General features: G+C 37.2%; 1 protein-coding gene across 1 annotated transcript in view; it reads left to right on the top strand.

Moving 5' to 3' along the window:
- The first annotated feature begins 2,007 nt into the window (after positions 1-2,007).
- The window catches only part of LOC134744646 (uncharacterized), an 82,343-nt gene continuing 65,528 nt past the window's right edge, over positions 2,008-18,822 (top strand). Inside the window, exon 1 of the mRNA XM_063678540.1 lies at positions 2,008-2,195. Within this exon, the coding sequence (XP_063534610.1) occupies positions 2,108-2,195 (88 nt within the window). The 5' untranslated portion in view covers positions 2,008-2,107. The remainder of the gene's footprint in view (positions 2,196-18,822) is intronic.

Consider the following 18,822-nt stretch of genomic DNA (forward strand, 5'->3'; position numbering starts at 1 on the left):
ACATACTATAACATTTTCACTACTTGGTCTAACAAATTAGAAGAAAACGTCCAACAATTCCACAATGCAGTTGATTTTGAACTGCTCTAGATTGAAAACTACTGAATGGACTTATTCCAAAATATTTACATACTTACCAAGTGACTGTGAATATTCTCCATATAATGTTCAAAAATAATTAACCAGAAATATTAAAAAATAAGAGAAGTACATCAATTTGAATAACAGTATAATCTTTTAATATTGTCTTCGGTTACCGCGATACTTACCCATGAAATAAAACTCCACCAAAGCCAATCACTCAATAAAGTTTGATAAGCCTCTGGTTCTTGCCAAGGAGAAGCAATACATACCCAGAATGCTGCGGGAGGCCATTGAGATTAAGAAATATCCAAACTTTAATAGGGAAGATGGCTTTTCTCTACCAGCACCTTGGGATCCTGTAGTCCATCTGATAAAGGAGCAAGCGAGACATAGACTGTGAGACCTTAGTGTTGGATGATGTTGGACATCCTGAGTATAATATGTTTTGAAAAGATGTGTCCCGCCGAGTTTGTTGCCGGTCCCGTATAGGGATACCCTCCTACAATTTAGGAGGGAATTAAATCTTCTCGGGGCCGAGGTGTAGGGTTGGAGCCGGCGTAGTTTTTATTGCGTGTATACGAGTAATATATCTTTACTTGAAAATAGTTGTATTGTATAACTAGCCTTAAAGTTTATAGTCTATGATGGTTCATTATTTTTAGTATGTGGATATTTTTGCACTTTGTAGTTTTTTCCTCAGTCACCCGTTGACCACGAACGCTGTAAATGGTTCGAAACGTCGGGATGTATTATAAATTCAATATACGCGATATAATCCGTTTTCATAGTTTTATTTCAGTTGTATTTGTAGTCTACAAAGACCTTTCATTTGGTACCCCACATGGTATGTTTAAAAGAAAAAAGTTAAAAACTTTGTACTGCCGACTTTATGACGTCACAGTAACTACCCCCACCATTTTCGCGCTTATCATCTCATATAATTGTGTTCAGGACATAAAGCTGGATGCATCAATTGATACCATATTCACCCATATCCGAGATGACATAATTGAAATGTAACCTAAAACCTGTTACGCCGCCCTACTATGTATTTTAACAGAAGTTTTATACATGATCGGTTGATTTGTTTTTGAATTTACTTAAAAAAATAATTATTTGCAAAACGATACGGGTTTTACCTATGCGCGGTCCGACTGGGCCTATTTTTATTAGGGTTCCGTAGCCAAATGGCGAAAAACGAAACCCTTATGGATTCGTCATGTCTGTATGTCTGACTGTCTGTCTGTTCGTCCGTATGTCACAGCCACTTTTTTCCGAAACTATAAGAACTATACTGTTAAAACTTTGTAAATAGATGTATTCTGTGAACCGCATTAAGATTTTCACACAAAAATAGAAAAATAAAAATTTTTTTGGGGGTTCCCCATACTTAGAACTGAAACTCAAAAATTTTTTTTATCAATCCCATACGTGTTGGGTATCTATGGACAGGTCTTCAAAAATGATATTGAGATTTCTAATATATTTTTTTCTAAACAGAATAGTTTGCGCGAGAGACACTTCCAAAGTGGTAAAATGTGTGTGTATACCCTTCTCCCTGTAACTTCTAAAATAAGAGAATGATAAAACTAAAAAAATATATATGATGTACATTACCATGCAAACTTCCACTGAAAATTGGTTTGAACGAGATATCTAGTAAGTAGTGTTTTTTTAAGACGTCATAAATCGTAAACCGCAATTTACCTTTCACTCACGTTTCACATAAAACATACATTGTTTAAATTGTGTAATGTACGGAACCCTCGGTGCGCGAGTCCGACTCGCACTTGGCCGGATTTTTGTTTGTTTGTAAACATTTTCCTGCAGCTAGCAAAGCCCTCCGAACGCATGCCGCATGCGCATAAAGCCGATAGAAAGTACCGCAGCGGGTTTAGTCGACGACTGCGCGCGCACAGACATCGACGCGCGGCGCAAATGTTACTGCACTGCACGCGGGAAATAGTTGCGTCCTGAAAATCGTGAAAACATTTTTTATTTACGTGTCGGATTTTTTTTCGAAATGGGTGGTAGTGCTTTTGCCGTGTTGTTGCTGTTGTCAGTGGCGGCCGCCGTTCCTGCGGGAAACTCGAGGAAACAGCCAGCTATAGGTAAGTTATGGTTTTTGATTCTTAGGCAAATGTGAATGTTCTACGGCCAGTTTCTATTAAAAAAGTTTTTGCAGCCTTTTGGCCTAATAACTTTTTCATTTTACCTACCATTTTTTTATTTTTGCTTAATAGTTTTGCTAATGTAAACGCACAAAAAACTTACGCTCTGGAAGTTATTTTCAAAATTTTCTAGTGAAATCTTAATTTTTTTTTTCAAAAATGTATGGTACATTTTAAACTTATATTAGGTTCGCAAAACTTACGCCATACAGTACAATAATAGGGTAGGTAATATTACCGGTCATTTTATTTACTTATATATTTTTTATAACTTATCGCTTAAAAGGTTGGTATGTACTTGCGATTAACAAAGCAAAACAGTCATAACATGAAAATATTTAAGAAATAAGTAGTTAGTAAAATACTAGGTAGTTGGTAGCATGCATGTATCATCATCGTCAATGTCGCGATGTAGAAACTGTTAAAATGTATTAAATGCTAATGAATTAAATCGCAAAACTGTGTTTTATCTAACACAGTAATTACAGTATCAAATCGTAAAACCTCATTGCAAGTTGAAATAACAGAAACCTATGTACGATACATTACAGTAGCGCCAAAAAGTATATCATACCTACTGCCATTTTTTGCAGGCATTCACTCTAAAATTCGTGAAATTAGACTATACTCATACTCATACTCATTTATTTATAATAATATTTCATATTACACGTCATAATTGGATTTACATAATATATACAGGATGGCTAAAAATAAATGCATTCCCGTGGCCAGGGAGGTTTTGGGATTATACTGAGCAACTTTTACTATGGGACCAACAACGAAATCGCAAAAATTTACCCTCCCATAGAAAATGGACCAGCCAAAATGTATGAAATAGCCAATTTTTTTTTATCGATTTCGGTTTTGGTCCCATAACTTAGTAAAAGTTAGTCTAATCCCAAAAACCTCCCTGGCAACGGGAATGCACTATTTTTTAACCATCCTGTATATCATGTAAACAACGATTGTATCATCATCACGACCATATATACTTACGTCCCACTGCACGTGGCAACGTGGGTAATCACGTTAGCACAATGCGGATTGGGGACTTCACACACCCCAATTAATATATGTTATAAAACTTATAAATATTGTATTTCTTATTTAAAAGACACTCAAAATCGAATCTTACCAACAATAAAACCTAGATGGATCGATTTTTCTGCCTCGTCAGCCTCTGGTTTAAAAATGAAATCGCATCATTACAATTTAGTACCCACCGGGCTACCGCGAAAACTCCAACAAACTAATTATTTTAAAATGAACCCTAGCTTAATCGAATTGCTGTTTTCATACGCCCCTATATTGTAAATTTCATCAAAATCGCTGAAGCCGTTTTTGAGAAATTATTAAAAAAATATATGCAAATGTATCTGAAAAAATATGATAGATTAGTTGCCGCTACTAACTACCTAAGAATGACTATAATCGTGCACTAAAACAATCAACATGAAACACTAATGAAGGAACTGAAAATTATATACTATCAACAAAAAACTCTTTTCTGTTATCGCAACCGTAACTTTGCACCGGGGGGTTGCACGTAGTGGCGATTTCCAGTAGTTTAATAGTGTGTGTGTATGTACCTAAATTTAATTTTAGATTTCTTACATTTAATTTAGTTTTATTCATTACCTATGAATTTAAAACTTCTAATGAATCATCATGATGCCCACGTGTACATAAAGACTGTACACGATGAAACCCGGCCACGCATAATGTGGTAAGTAAAAATCTTTTAAATGAATGTACATTTTCAAGCAGCACCTTTCTCTTAATAATTTGTCGCTAGCTGGCTATCAAACTACTATAAATTTCAATAACTAGCAGTTCGCACCGAACTGAGAACTCGCGGTTCGCCAAAAAGTTAGATCAATTGAATGCACCTACCTAGTCCGAAAAGGATCGAAAACCGCGTGCGATTTATTGTAAGGTCTGTGGAGCCCTTAACTGATAGATTTAAGTCAGAGGGAGGACACTTAGAAATGTAGCTGTACCAAAGATGGTGGCGATTTCTATTAATTGGATCCGCTGGATCCAGACAACCTACTTTTGCGTAAAGTTAACTTCCGATTATGCAAACTACACCACCAGATGTCAGTATAAAATTGATACAATTAATTTTTAGGCATGATTACAACATTAAGAAGGTTGCATATGCATACACCTACCTCGTATGTGAAGACCTTTTTTATTCATAATGTTGTTACCCAGCAAACGTTTGTTTACTGTCAGAAAATAATCAAATCAAAAATGAATATCGGAAACAGAGATATGAACTCATTTTCGTGCAGAGCAGAGCAGAGTAAAAATGGAGCTAGCATTTGCTCCATTTTTATTCTAGGCTCTTCTAGCTTCATAACCCCTTGATCGAACCTGCTCATAATTTAATGACTAAAAATACCTTAATCTACACGTTAACCGAATTTCATTTAAATTAGAACAATTTTACTTAAGTTATTGTCCATCAAACTATCCTCTTATAGTTCAGCTTAAAAACATCGAAATGCCCCTGACGCATGGATGTAAGTAAACCTACATCTATGCCCTGACGTGTGTTCCAACTTGAATGTAAGAACTTCACTTCGCTTCGCTCGCTCGTTCGATTACAGATTATTAATTATTTGCTCAGCATTGAGGCATAGGCTAATCAAAGAAATTAAAAAATAAACCTCGTGGAAACTCCTAAAAATATGTCGTCGCCTTTCTCGCGTTACCCCGGCATTTTTGCCACGGCTCATAGGAGCCTGGGGTCAGCTTGACAACTAAAGCGACTGCCATCTGACCTTCCAAAAATGCCTAAAAATATGTTTAGGTCTAAATAATCTTTAGATTTAAAGCTAATAGAGATATTGACACCGATTTACACGCAGACTAATTTAACAATAATGAAATCGTAAAAATTAAGCAGACATTACACAAACGGGTTCACGAACTGTTCGAAAACTTGTTGCAAAAGCTAATAAACAACTTTTACGGTAAATTTCACGCAGAAAAAATGACTGCACGCTTGACAATGACCTAAAACTTACCGACACGCCTCACGATTACAAAAAGATTAGACGTATTGGACGTAGAAACAAAATAATAGGTAATTTTGCAAAATTTTGACGACGTTTTGGCAATGCATGCAATGTTGAAAACATACATTAAATTTGATCAAATTGTTATTTTTCAAAATGCAAAAAGATGGGTCAAACGGTCATGAGAAAATGTAACAGAAAGCAACACTATACAGTAAATAATGATACAATTTCTAAGAATAACTAAAAAACGTTAAACAAAAAACCGCTGATGAGAGAAAAACAACGAGATGATAATGTTCTTACGTGGTAGTCATGGCATGGTATTCAACTACAAAAGACTATTTTGCTCAATTCTGCACGGCAACATCAAACTCCTTGCAGTCGACGTCAAATGAAGAATGAATGAATGATGAATGATTTTGAATTTGGGAAATTTCAAGTCGGGCATTGACCTGATATTCAAAAGAAATATGGATATCAGTTTTAGTTTTAGTTTAGGATAGCAATTCAGTTACCAACACTACTACCATCCACCATTCGCTTACCATCAGGTAATCCGTCTGCTCGTTTGCTTCATATAGCGTTAAAAAAAAACTAAATTATGAATCTATACAAAGAACTGGTTCATAACTTCATACTGTCTTGTATGATTCAATCAATCCTCTTTGGATTCAATGAAGTGGGTGTCAATCAAATGTAAATTCCTAAGCCAATATAAATTGAAACGCTAAGTAACAAATGAAGAGGTCACAGCAATTATTCACTTCATAAGCATAACATTGCATATTAGAGGCAGCGATCGACGCGACCCAGATACCTAACAGCGCCAAACAAATTTGATATTTAATAACATCGTGAAATTTATTAACATCGACCAGCGCACACTTTACAAGCCTTTTTGGCATAAATGGAGATTTTAGTTACACACGTTCCCTTAAAATTGAATCTTAAGTTATTCTATCAAGATGTAGATAACAATGGTATAAGATACTTGTTCATTTTACTTTATTTTACTCGTACTTATAAAAAACTTGTCTACTTTTTTACAAGTTTTTTATACAGGTGCAAAGATGAAAATTTCAGAAACATTATAATTCATCGGAAGACGAAATAATATCCTTTGCTAAACAGATCTAAATAATAGCTTACTTTTTAGGCAATATACAAATCCAATTTGTTTTTTTAAATATGATCTTATCAGTAAAATATCAGGTCGATTTTTTTTTTACAATAGTATAAATATGTAGGTACGTCTGTCACGAAGGTTCCTCACTAGATTAAAACACTGTACCTAGTTCTTAATTAACTATCATAACAATCTGGTGTCCCAATTTAGCGGAAACAACTTTTTTTTTAGTTTCCCATTGTCCGTAATAACTAGTTCTTTCAAGTCCATTGTTGTCACTGCATTGTCTTATTTGCCTTAGCTCAATCTGATTTAAAACAATATCTGTGTTTTGTCGATGTTGGTAATGCATTTACGAAATAAATTTATCACATATTTTTTTCAAATGGCGTTTAGATGATTTTCTTTGGCCAAGGATTTCCTTGCGTCAGTCCTAATATTGCCTAATTGCTTCAACCTCCAGTACTGTCGAGTAACAATGGAAGCCCAGCAAGGTTCTTTAATGCTCACAGACAGCCAAATTCAAAATGCTATTGTTAATGTTAGAGCTAGATGGAACTGTTCCATTTGATTCTAGACGATTCGTAAATGGAAAATCATCAGCGTCGAAGAAAACACAATAACACAAATGTTTCCCTACAAACTTTGAATAATAAAATGAATTGTGCATCTCATGTAACAGAATGCTGTCACAGTTTACGCAGCGTACTACGTAGGCGAACCGCACGCGAACGCGAAGCGAAGCGATGTTGCGCGGGGTGAATCAATCCTTTGATACAGCTATAAAAGTGTCTTACGTGGGCGATCTCGTTGCGAACGCGAACGCCGTGGACCCGCCGCGCCGCGCCGGGCCGCTTCGCTTCGCGTTCGCGAGTTGTTCGCTTACGTAAGACCGGTAAAACGCAGCGTAAGTATTCCTGCTTTGCAGTATCGCTCTTTCACTCAATTATCGTAATAAATAGCAATAGGGATTTAAGTTGTATTTTGGCTTTAATTTTTAACAGGCTTTACTAACATCACGTCAGGAAGTGAAAGTAAATTTTTGGTAACATTATTTCGATTCGATTTATTCTGAATCGTTTTAGAATCGATTCTGTAATCGATTAATCCGATCCGTTATTCAATTTCTTTAAATACCATGCATGGTTGACTTTGATGCCTACACCTTTATTGTTCATCTGATAAAATATACGCAACTCCAATATGACACCGACAACAACCCACTCAATTAACCAGTCCTTAACAGTGATTCAAGCACCATTAAATAACAATAAGGTCTTATTAGGAATGTTTAATTATCCTTTAGTGTTTTTAAAAATCTTCCTCCATCATCCAAGTGACGCAGCCTCTTACCTGCACATTGCCCTGGGTCCTTTCTCAGTTCAATACCCTCTGCTAATATTGACAATGTACTTTGACTTTACGACTGCACGTAAACTTGCAGTTTGGTCAAGAATGTGGTTTTCGAAGAAAATTGCACTGTCAGGTCTTTGTTTCGTATTGTTTTGTCATTTACATGAACGGCGCTCATTTGCTTTTAAATTCACAAAGAACTCATTTATGCCAATGTTAGTGAACACAAACTAAACATATGAAATGAAATGAAATATATTATTAATAACAATTGTTGCATGTCCAGGTAGGTAATTCATTACATTTATTTACAATTATTTTATCCATAAAATAAATGTATTAAACATATTAGTAACGGGTCACTGACGTATTTTAAGTCGAAAACGCTCGACATGTGGCTGCGGCCCGCAGTCTGCGCCGGTCCGTCACCGTCGACGCAAGCTCCTGATGATGCTCCTCGGTACGGAGTGAAACATGTCGAGCGTTTTCGATTTAAAATACGTGAGTGACCCGTTATTAATATGTTTAATATGTCTGTGTCTCACGGAAGTTTTGTTATTAAAATTAATGTAATAACAATTATTCAATTATACATATTCATATTTAAATATTTTACTATGTCATAATATATACATATTTACCTTTAAATAACAATCGGTAGGCAAAAAAAACTCGTCATATGAATAAAATGACTCGTGTGTCAAGCACATCTTTAACCTAACCTTAAAAGCCGCGGTGGAAGTTGCATCTCTTACCAAGTTAGGCAGGCGGTTGTTGATAGAAGGGCCTAGATGGTACACAGATCGCTCCGACTTGGTAAGTCTGTGTGGTTCGACGACCAGCCTATTGTGGTGTCTATAACTGCGTAGGCTATTAGTTAAGAGTTAGTGCCTCTGGGCTTTAACATATCCAGGTTCCCATTTGTAAACACTGAGACCTTATTATTAACCATATACGTATTAATAATTGTAGTAACCCCGACTCCTGACATCAGGATCATCTGTTGTTATACATTTTATATTTCGAATTTAGGTTTTAATTTTGGTACGTTAGAACAATAAAATGGTTATTAAACATTCGACCCTGAAACGCATCCGATCCTCTTATCCGACGACCTCATTGTAGACAACATTGTCTAATTACACAGTAAAGATAATTATCGATCCGACAGGTGTTTTGTTTAAATATTCATCCAATTAGAGATACCACACGTACGCCATGATTACAAGTAAGTCAAGTAACCTTATTTTATCATTCTTTAGCGTCATCCTACGTAAGTCGCTTTTGTTATGCTTTTGTTTCTTTATTTTGTTACTTAATGCATTATCGTAAACTTCAAAATCGTGCCAAATATTGCCATATAAGTTTGATTACTGATTTCATTATAATTATCGTTCATTATTGTATTATGTTATGTCATGTTTGTCTTGCAAGAATGCCTAATCAACATTTTCAAAAGTAATCGAGTTATTACGACCGATAACCGCCTGTTTCCTCAGTGTTCAGAAATAACGAACATTCTACATAGATTGCACGATGATACTATACTAATTAGTTGTATTGTGCTTCTCAAGACAAATACAATGAGAAGCCAAATCAATGTTGGTTTTAATCGGCTGTTCCATTTCATTATTGCTTTCCGAGAGTAAATGCATGAGTCACTATAAAAAAACCCGCCAAGTGCGAGTCGGACTCGCGCACGAAGGGTTCCGTACCATTACGCAAACAAATCACATTTTTTGTATGGGAGCCCCACTTAAATATTCATTTTATTCTGTTTTTAGTATTTGTTGTTATAGCGGCAATGGAAAGAAATATATCGTCTGTGAAAGTTTCAACTGTCTTGCTATCGCGGTTCATGAGATACAGCCTGGTGACAGACAGACAGACAGACGAACAGACGGACTGACAGACAGACGGAATATGGAGAAGTAATAGGGTCCCGTTTTTACCCTTTGGATACGGAAGCCTAAAAATATACCAAATACAAATATACATATGTATGCAAATTTTCAGCTTCATTGGAAGTCGGGAAGTGGGTCAAATTTAACTTGCAAGATTTGACCCGTACATACATACCTATAAGTTAATAAAAAGCTTGTAAAAAATGCATTTTCCGACTACTACTGTTTAAACATTTGTCAAATCATTTAATATTTACTTAATAAATTAAGTTATTTCGTGTTTATCTGTGTATTTATAAGTCGAAAATTTTATAACCGAGATGAGTTAATTATACTTAGTCTAACAACAGAAATAAATACATTAGATAATATGACTCACGGTTTTGAGAGGTCGGACGGATTCAAATCATATACCATCAGAGTACTTATATCAATTATCAATTAAAACCTCATATCTGCCGATGTTATATAGTTTTATATAGTTCAATTACGGATGACTACTATACCGACAACCATACATTTAAAATGGAGGTTTTAATCGAACACAGTTTTAATGACATGAAAAGTGATTCCATCACACATTTCAAAATGTAATCTACCGACAAAATAGAGGCTTGGCGTTTTCTCGAAAAGTCTTCTAGAAATCGATTTTCGCTCATATCATCTGAGATAGGTGATGAATATGGTATCAATGCATTCAGTTTGATGTCCTGAACTGAACTGAATATATGAGATGACAAGCGCGAAAGTGGTGGGGGTAGTGACGTCATAAAGTCGGCAGAACTTTTTTCTTTTAAACAACATACCATGTGGGGTAATTATTTTTTAACATTATATAGATGATATTCACAGTCACTTCAAGCATGGGTATGTATTTATTTGGCACGCCCTTTAGCCCAGCCGACTGGACGGTTTTTGACATATGAGGTGTGGTTGAATTTGTCAGAATTATGGTAGTGACATAGGCTATATAAATTTTAAAAATGGGGCCCGCTAATGAAAAAAGGGAATGGGGATTGCTTTTTTCTTTTCTTACTATAGCAATATGGGTACCAAATGAAAGCTAGTGAAAATACCATGTCAAAAATATATGTATACAGTCTGGTTTTATGTTTATTTTAATAATAGTTGCAGTTTAATGTAGCAGATTTTTTTTTAACTTAATGCACTTTTCTGATTTCTGGATATATCTAGTTAATTATTTCTTAACATTATATAAAGGATATTCACAGTCACTTGGTATGTATTTTGGAATAATCCATTCAGTCATTTTCAATTTAGAGCAGTTCAAAGTCAACTGTGGATTGTGAAATTTTTGAACGATTTCTAATCATTTGTTAGACCAAGTAGTGAAAATGTTACACTATGTTATATATTTGTTATCAACTTACAAAGCCCTTTCATTTGGTACCCCATATCAAAAAAAAACTTTGTACTGCCGACTATGACGTCACAGCAACTACCCCCATCATTTTCGCGCTTGTCGTCTCATATATTTGTGTTCAAGACATTTTACTGAATGCATTAATACCATATTCACCCATATCCGTTATGACATGAACGAAAAGAAACCTAAAGCCTGTTCGGCCACCCTATTAAAATGGATAATATTAAGGCTTCTCGCGTTGCGCCACGGTTTCGCCATGCTCGTCTTCTGCGCGGGCGCCGCCTTTGTGTTCCTTGTTTGTGAAACTTTGCGGCTTACTGCATTATACGTTGTCTTGTGAACACGAGGATTTCTGCCTGAGAAAGGAGATGGACATCTTTATGAGGATTAAATTGCTGTTCCAAATTCGGATGGATGATGAAAACCGTAAGTATATACAGTTCTTAAGATCGTAAGATTCGAAAGTATTCAGTGGGATTTGAAGTCCATGCATCTGAATCCCAATATTGTGGACTTTGGCCCTTAATTATTTTTAGTTAATTCATGAATTTAAACGTAATAACCTTTGTGGTTATAATTTCCAAATTATTGGCAGTAGTAAGAACCTAAATAACTAAAATCGCTCGAACTCGAAGGCGAGTGTTTGAAAATAATCACATACGTCAAATTAAGATTAATTTCGAATGAACTTTATAAATACGTACTTATGACTTCACTGGAACAACCGCACTACCAGTAGTAGGTACCTATAAAATGGACTTGCAGGTGCTTATTGCTGAGCAAGAGTAGTCAGTAGTTACGATAGCCACCCTCATGACAACCCGCGTTGATTAACCCCCCCCCCCCCCCCCCCGTACATTGATAACCTCCATGATCTCCCCCATGACCACTTCATAATCAACCCCTGACCACCCCATATAACCAACCCCATGACCAACACCGTGACCAACCCATGACCACCCCCCTGACCAACCCATGATATTCCCCACTACCATTCAGAAGGTAAGTAGGAGGTTTTGGATCCCTCCAATACTAAGTATTCTCATTCACATTACTAGGCATTTCTATCGCTCATATTTCAAAAATTGCATTGCATTGTTTTCCAGTGAATGGGAATACTTAGTATTGGAGGAAAGTGAAATCCTTTCGAGTGAATTAATCGAGCGCTCTTAATTAAACAATCGGTGACTAAAATATCCCGCCATAAAACGTAAATTTATAAGACAACCAACAAGAACGAATGTTTTTGTTACATACCTTTTATATTAAGATTCTCCGCTATGATAACACTGAGTAAATTAGGGACGTATGTTGACTGCTTTCTTTATTTAGAGTTTTTTTCTGAGAATGTGCAGCTACTTAAGTTAGATCTACAAATTACATATTGAATAAAAAATGTTTTTTCTTTAAACATCGATTAAAATACACCGTAGGCTTATTAAATCACACAGTCATCTGATTAATTAAATTCTATACGCGTAGGTACTAAAGTCCTCTGTCAACTATATTAAACACTAACCCCAGTGTTGGGCAATCTTCAAATGTCATCGAAGCGGTATCCATGTCGGCGTCTGAAGGGTACGAGCGGTGCTTGCAACACGATTACAATGCAATACATAAACACTATGCTACATGGACAAGTATATGGGGACGACTGTTAATTTGCATAAAAATACATATTGTAGTCTCAAGCATGAAAATAAAAGCGTTACACCATCTAGCGGCTTCGTACGCTCGCTGACGGGGTTCGCGTACGGGTTCTTCATAATAAAGCTCTCCTTACACTTACACTATATTTGGTTCCCGTATCTCTTACTGAATGAACGAAATGAAATGAATTTTTTTATTTTCAGGCAACTATTGGCCCATAGATAAATACCTTAAAACTAGCATACATATTATTATAAAATTAATACTCATTTGAGCCAAGTGACAGACTGACATGGTCATTAAACGACGACACAGGATGAAATCGTTGTGTTTGACCATACGCTGAGGGATGGATATGTATGTCATATACTGAACAACTTTTACTATAGGGCCAACCCCGAAATCACAAAAAAAAATCTGCTGACTCATACATTTTGGTGAATCACATGTCAATGTTTTCTATGGAACAGCTGTTTTAGGGTTCCGTACCCAAAGGGTAAAAACGGGACCCTATTACTAAGACTCCGCTGTCCGTCTGTCCGTCTGTCTGTCACCAGGCTGTATCTCAAGAACCGTGATAGCTAGACAGTTGAAATTATCACAGATGATGTGTTTCTATTGCCGCTATAACAACAAATACTAAAAAGTACGGAACCCTCAGTGGGCGAGTCCGACTCGCACTTGGCCGGTTTTTTTTTTGCGATTTCGGGGTTGGCCCCATAGTAAAAGTCGTTTAGTATAACCCACATATTCACCCCTCAGCATATGGTCAAACATAACAATTTCACCCTGTAATACACATATGTATAGCCGTTGCATTGCAGTGCTAAAGTTTAGATGATGAATTTGTATGGAGACTAAGAGTCTATATTATTTACTTGTCTCGGCTATGAAATTCATTGTGAAATTCTGCTGATTATAATAAGTATAGAATAAAAGTAGCAGTTGTTCGAAGGAAACACAGGATAAATGAAATACCTAATGCGTACTTGCAATTTGACTGCAGAACGATGTTGTTTTGTAATACATAATATGATTTCTGCACCAATGCATACTAAGTATAAAGAAAGTAAAGCGACATTATGTTCAAATTCCAACGCAATTTATGTTCTCTTGGACCTATTTAAACAATATTGAATGGCGTTTTACATCTGCATCGTATCTGAAGCTCGTAAAAGCTTAAAACTATGGCTCAAGGTCCTGCTTGTGCAAGGACTAAGCGAACCAGGAGACAGCCTTCTGCTAAAGATCTAAGGTACGAGTACTTATAGCGACCGGGATATGGAGCGTGATTGCCTTTTGTATTGTTTTCGAGCTCCCGATATTTGGACGCAGTTACATGCATCTTGTTCACGGGTAACTGAAGATAGCGGGTTGGGTGTCAAAGTTGTGTAGACCGCGCTCGGTCTATCCTCATTCGTGCGCGTCGGCTGCGTTGCTTTCAACGTCACCACTGGTCGCGTTCACACTTGTTGGTCTGTCCAAACACACTTATTTTAAAACTGTTAGGTATTCGATTTCAATTTCATTTATTTACGACCAACTGAGATCATTTACTATATACTTACGAGTAGGTTAGATATTGCACTCTCGCGTCTCTTACTCTAGAATCTATCTATACCTATCTTATATATCTATATCTTCTGTCTTTTAGAATGGCAACTACCTTTATATTACAGATGTATTACTTAAACTAGATTTCAAAAACACATACGTTATGTGCTAAGAACGGCAATATAGTGGTCTCATTTAAATTTAACTGACACTTTAGATTACTGCAACCCCTCCTGATATAGTCGTGAGCCAAAACATCGCAGTTGAACAAAACGTTTACTTTGTTTCATCACAACCATCCATCAGCTGACAATTTACAGCAATATTGTGCCAACGAAAAATCGTGACCGCAGGGACTTGAAACACCGCTCATAATAACTATGATTTAAGTACCGAATCCTCATTATTCCGAGAGTGTAATCGAAAATAGGCAATTATGTCGCCGACATTCAATTGTCCTAAATTGTCATTGGCAAGAACAATTCAATCCGTACGGCCTTCGTCTGTTGTTCCATTAACTGTCATCATTGGTTGGGAAACGGTTGCTCCTTGAATTGAATAGAGATTGCTTGAAATTGGACTTGGTTCAGAAAAACCACACAATTATTGAATTCCTTCGTTGAAGGCGTTGTAATCTGCGTAAAACATACTTACATATAATCTGCAATGCATTCTCTAAAATATTGTCCTAAACGAAAAGTCGAATTGTGCTCACATATCTCATTGATCATGCAGATTGTAGTATGTTTTACGTTCACGGAGAATTATTAACGTATAAACGGTATAAGCAAAAGAGTAAAACTTAATCAGACTAAAAACAAAACCATGTTTCTTAAACTTTTTGTTCATAAGGTATTAATTAACTTAGGTAAAATATAAAAGTACCAAAATAAAATGGAAATAAAAATCCCTGTTTTTGCTATAACAGTATGTGGCTGCATTTGCCAGAAACCTTAAATTGTACCTATTTTGAACTAGTTCGCACAATCTTTGTTGGTCTACGCATTCAAAGTAGCAATACACACCCAAACTGAGCTTGTTCTAGTTCTGCCAGCTATTGCAAAACGCGTCTCATTCATAATCACAACAGGGCTATTATTAGAGGGCGCCACAAGCCTTCGGAAATTGTCATATTGGGTACTTAGAAATTTCGACCCATGCCACCGAGCCCGGGTGGCCGACCGGTTAAGGCATCAGTCGCGTAAACGGAGGACGCTGGTTTGATTCTAGCCCCGGGCACTGGAGGCCTTGGTTATGTGTGCTACGTTGGTCAATACACACGAGGCGATATTGTGCGCGTGAGCTGTAAGCGAGCGCGCAATAAGGAAGCCTACGTGTGTAGTGACCAATGCACACGCGTTTCATACGACGTTTTTCAACACACTTGCGAGGAAAAAAAAGAAACTCATATTAATCAAATTTTAATTGTTCAAACAGTAAAAGTCTTAAAGCTGTCATACAGCCTGCCGCCCCTCTCGCCTGCCGCTGGCGGGTCGGCCGGGCCCCGGCAGGTCGGCGGGGCCCCGCCGGCCCGGCGGCGCCCGCCAGTCAGCGTTGTAAAATTTACTCGACCAATTTAAGAAGGCTCCATTTCCATACATATTATTAGCAATAACTTACCTTCTTAAGTCAGTCGGATTATCATTGATTACCTAACAACTGCTATAATACAATAAAAAAACACGCGTGCGTAATATTTAAGGTTATGAGCCTAAAAGCGAAGCGGTTCAATAAGTTCCACGTTACGAGCAAATGTGTTAAAATAGTAAATTACGATACAAGTGCGAAAAGTAGGAAATTCGCAACGAGTTCCGATAAATTAAAACACGACCGAAGGAAGGAAAGTTTTAAATCGACACGAGTTGCGAATTACCTTACCGCACGTGTATTGTACAACGTTTTACAGTACATAATTAGGTCCCTTTAAATTTTCGACATACGCAAGTATAGTGCTAGCAACCGCACTAGGGCGGTAAATTAGCACCATATGTACCTATACTGTAATAGTACATTATGATACAAGTGTGCTAAGTTGGTCATTACACACGAGGCGATATTGCGCAATAAGAAAGCCGATGTGTGTAATGACCAATGCACACGCGTTTCATACGACGTTTTTCAACACACTTGCGAGAAAAAAAGAAACTTTCATATTAATCAAATTTTAATAGTTAAAACAGTTAATATTGTGTGTTTCATCTCATCTGTCATACTCGTACTGCCGGCCGGCCCTCGCTCGCCCCGGCCGCGGGCGCGCCCGTGCCCGCCAGTCCGACCAATTAAAGAAGGCTCCCTTTCCATACATATTATTAGCAATCAGTTAGCTTCTTAACTCAGTCGGATAATATAATGAAAAAGCACGAGTGGAATAATACACTGAAAGAGCACGCGTGTTTAATATCTAGGATTATGAGCCAAAAATCGGTGGAATAAAAACGTCGTTTTGAGCAAGTGTGTTGAAAATTATATTTACTCTCATTTAAAACATCGACAACAACTGGAATGCCTAAGTACGGCAACGCCTGGCTGCTTACTTAAGGGTTACGAAATTTATTACAAACGCAAATTTATTAGCATTTCTAAAGACTAGAGCACATTTTCGCAAACCTGATATTTAACCTGCACATAAATTCACAGCTTTATCCGTTAATAAACTACTTATAAATATATTTAAAACTATAGCAAGCTCTTATGATAATTGATTATTTGTTCTAGCTACATATAAGCTTTACTCAGACGGCACAAGGTCGTTTTTGTCATATCTTCGTCAGCGTGTTTACGACCTTACTTTAGGAAGTCTTCAGGGCCTACCGCGAAACACAAAAATCAAAATTTCGTTATCTGCCTCTCTATCACTCTTCCATATTCGAGCGATAGAGGCAGAACGAAATTTGGATTTTCGTGTTTCGCGGTAAGCCCTCAGATGCGATATCATAATCTCACCCGCTACCGTGAATGCATGTGCGTCAATTGCTAAATAAGATATGTTTTTGTGACCCAATGAATTTTATTTTTAAGACTGCAAAGGACGTTCAAGTTCGTTGCCCTACGCCACGTAAATAAAGTTTTACCTTTTGTTTGCATTTTTTTCTCGATGAAGCAATCGTGTCCGTGGTTTTATTGAAATAAAATACTGACATGTATATGAATAATACAGGCAGCCCAATAAAGGTGACGCAGCATAAAATACACTGTAATTTAGGTTTTATTTATACTGACTGACATATTTCTGATATTTTGAAAGCACTTATAAAAGGTGAGAAAAACGAAAAAAAAAATTGACGAATAAAACGCATCTATTACACATACACACGGACACGGTGATCGGCAGTTATCATTATTTCAATTATGTATATTTATAATTTTAAACTAACACGGGACTTAATCGCGTAAAAAACACGTTTATTTATGGCCTGACGTTTCGAACGTGACGTTACGTTCGTGGTCACAGGCAGACTGGCGGGGAATTGTATCAACATCTTGCTGCGCGGGTTTTGCGAACTACCCACACTTGATCTTGATTGTACGCTAGGGTTTTCACTTAGCCTACACACAACACAGGACATGCGATGGTATGTGATGCGGATAAGGGTCCCCATCCCAATATCAGATTACTTACCAAGTAATTTATTTATAGATCCTTGTAGATAATGAATCGGTGCTCCGCAACAAAACTACCGATGGTCTCAGACACCTGTGACAAATTTCTATCTAAGTATCTCGGTTATGCCACTGGGTGCCAAATAATCTACGATGGAATCGCTAAATTTAACAAGAACGTGTAAAATTGATTATCCAATTATTTTCTTTATTTATCGTGTTTCTCAGGGTTTTTATCACGTTTTTACAATATGCATATAAAAGTAAAATATAAAAACACGTACAAAACAACACAAAAAAATATAAACACATTTTAAAAAACCTAACCTAGGGTGCCGCCAGCAGCGGGGCAGGGTCCAAGCTGCCGGTAGTCAGGGCCGCAGAGAGAGGAATCGCCATGTCCAAGACCACCGCCTTCTCCATCTGACCCTTGATCCAACCACCTAGCGAGAGTCTCTCTAGATGTTGGTCGAGACTCTTCGCTATCACACCGTTCTCTGAAACGACTATCGGGACAATGATCGTCGAATCAACATCCCAATTCCCACATGGCGGTTATCTCATGAGCCAAGTCTAGGTACTTACTGGACTTTTGTCCTTTTCGGCTTTCACGAGATTCTCATCATGTGGGATGGTGATGTCAACGAGCACAGCCTGACGTTGCGATCGATCTATTATCACGATGTCAGGCTTCTTGGCTACAATAGTCCTGTCAGTGATGATAGATCGATCCCAATTCCCAATAGAGCGTGGCACGACCATTTTCGAGAACTGGCGCAGGTGAGTACTTGTAGTACGGTACTTCGCGGTCCACAAGGCCGTATAGAAGAGCAAGTTGCTGGTGAACAATTCTGGCTACAAGATTATGTCTGCGCAAGTACTCGCCGTTAGCTAGATGAGAAACACCGGAGATGATATGCCTGAGTGACTCTCCGGGACGGCGGCATGCCCGACAAATGTC

This window comes from Cydia strobilella, chromosome 10, assembly GCF_947568885.1.
Source record: "Cydia strobilella chromosome 10, ilCydStro3.1, whole genome shotgun sequence".
Classification (NCBI taxonomy): Eukaryota; Metazoa; Arthropoda; class Insecta; order Lepidoptera; family Tortricidae; genus Cydia; species Cydia strobilella.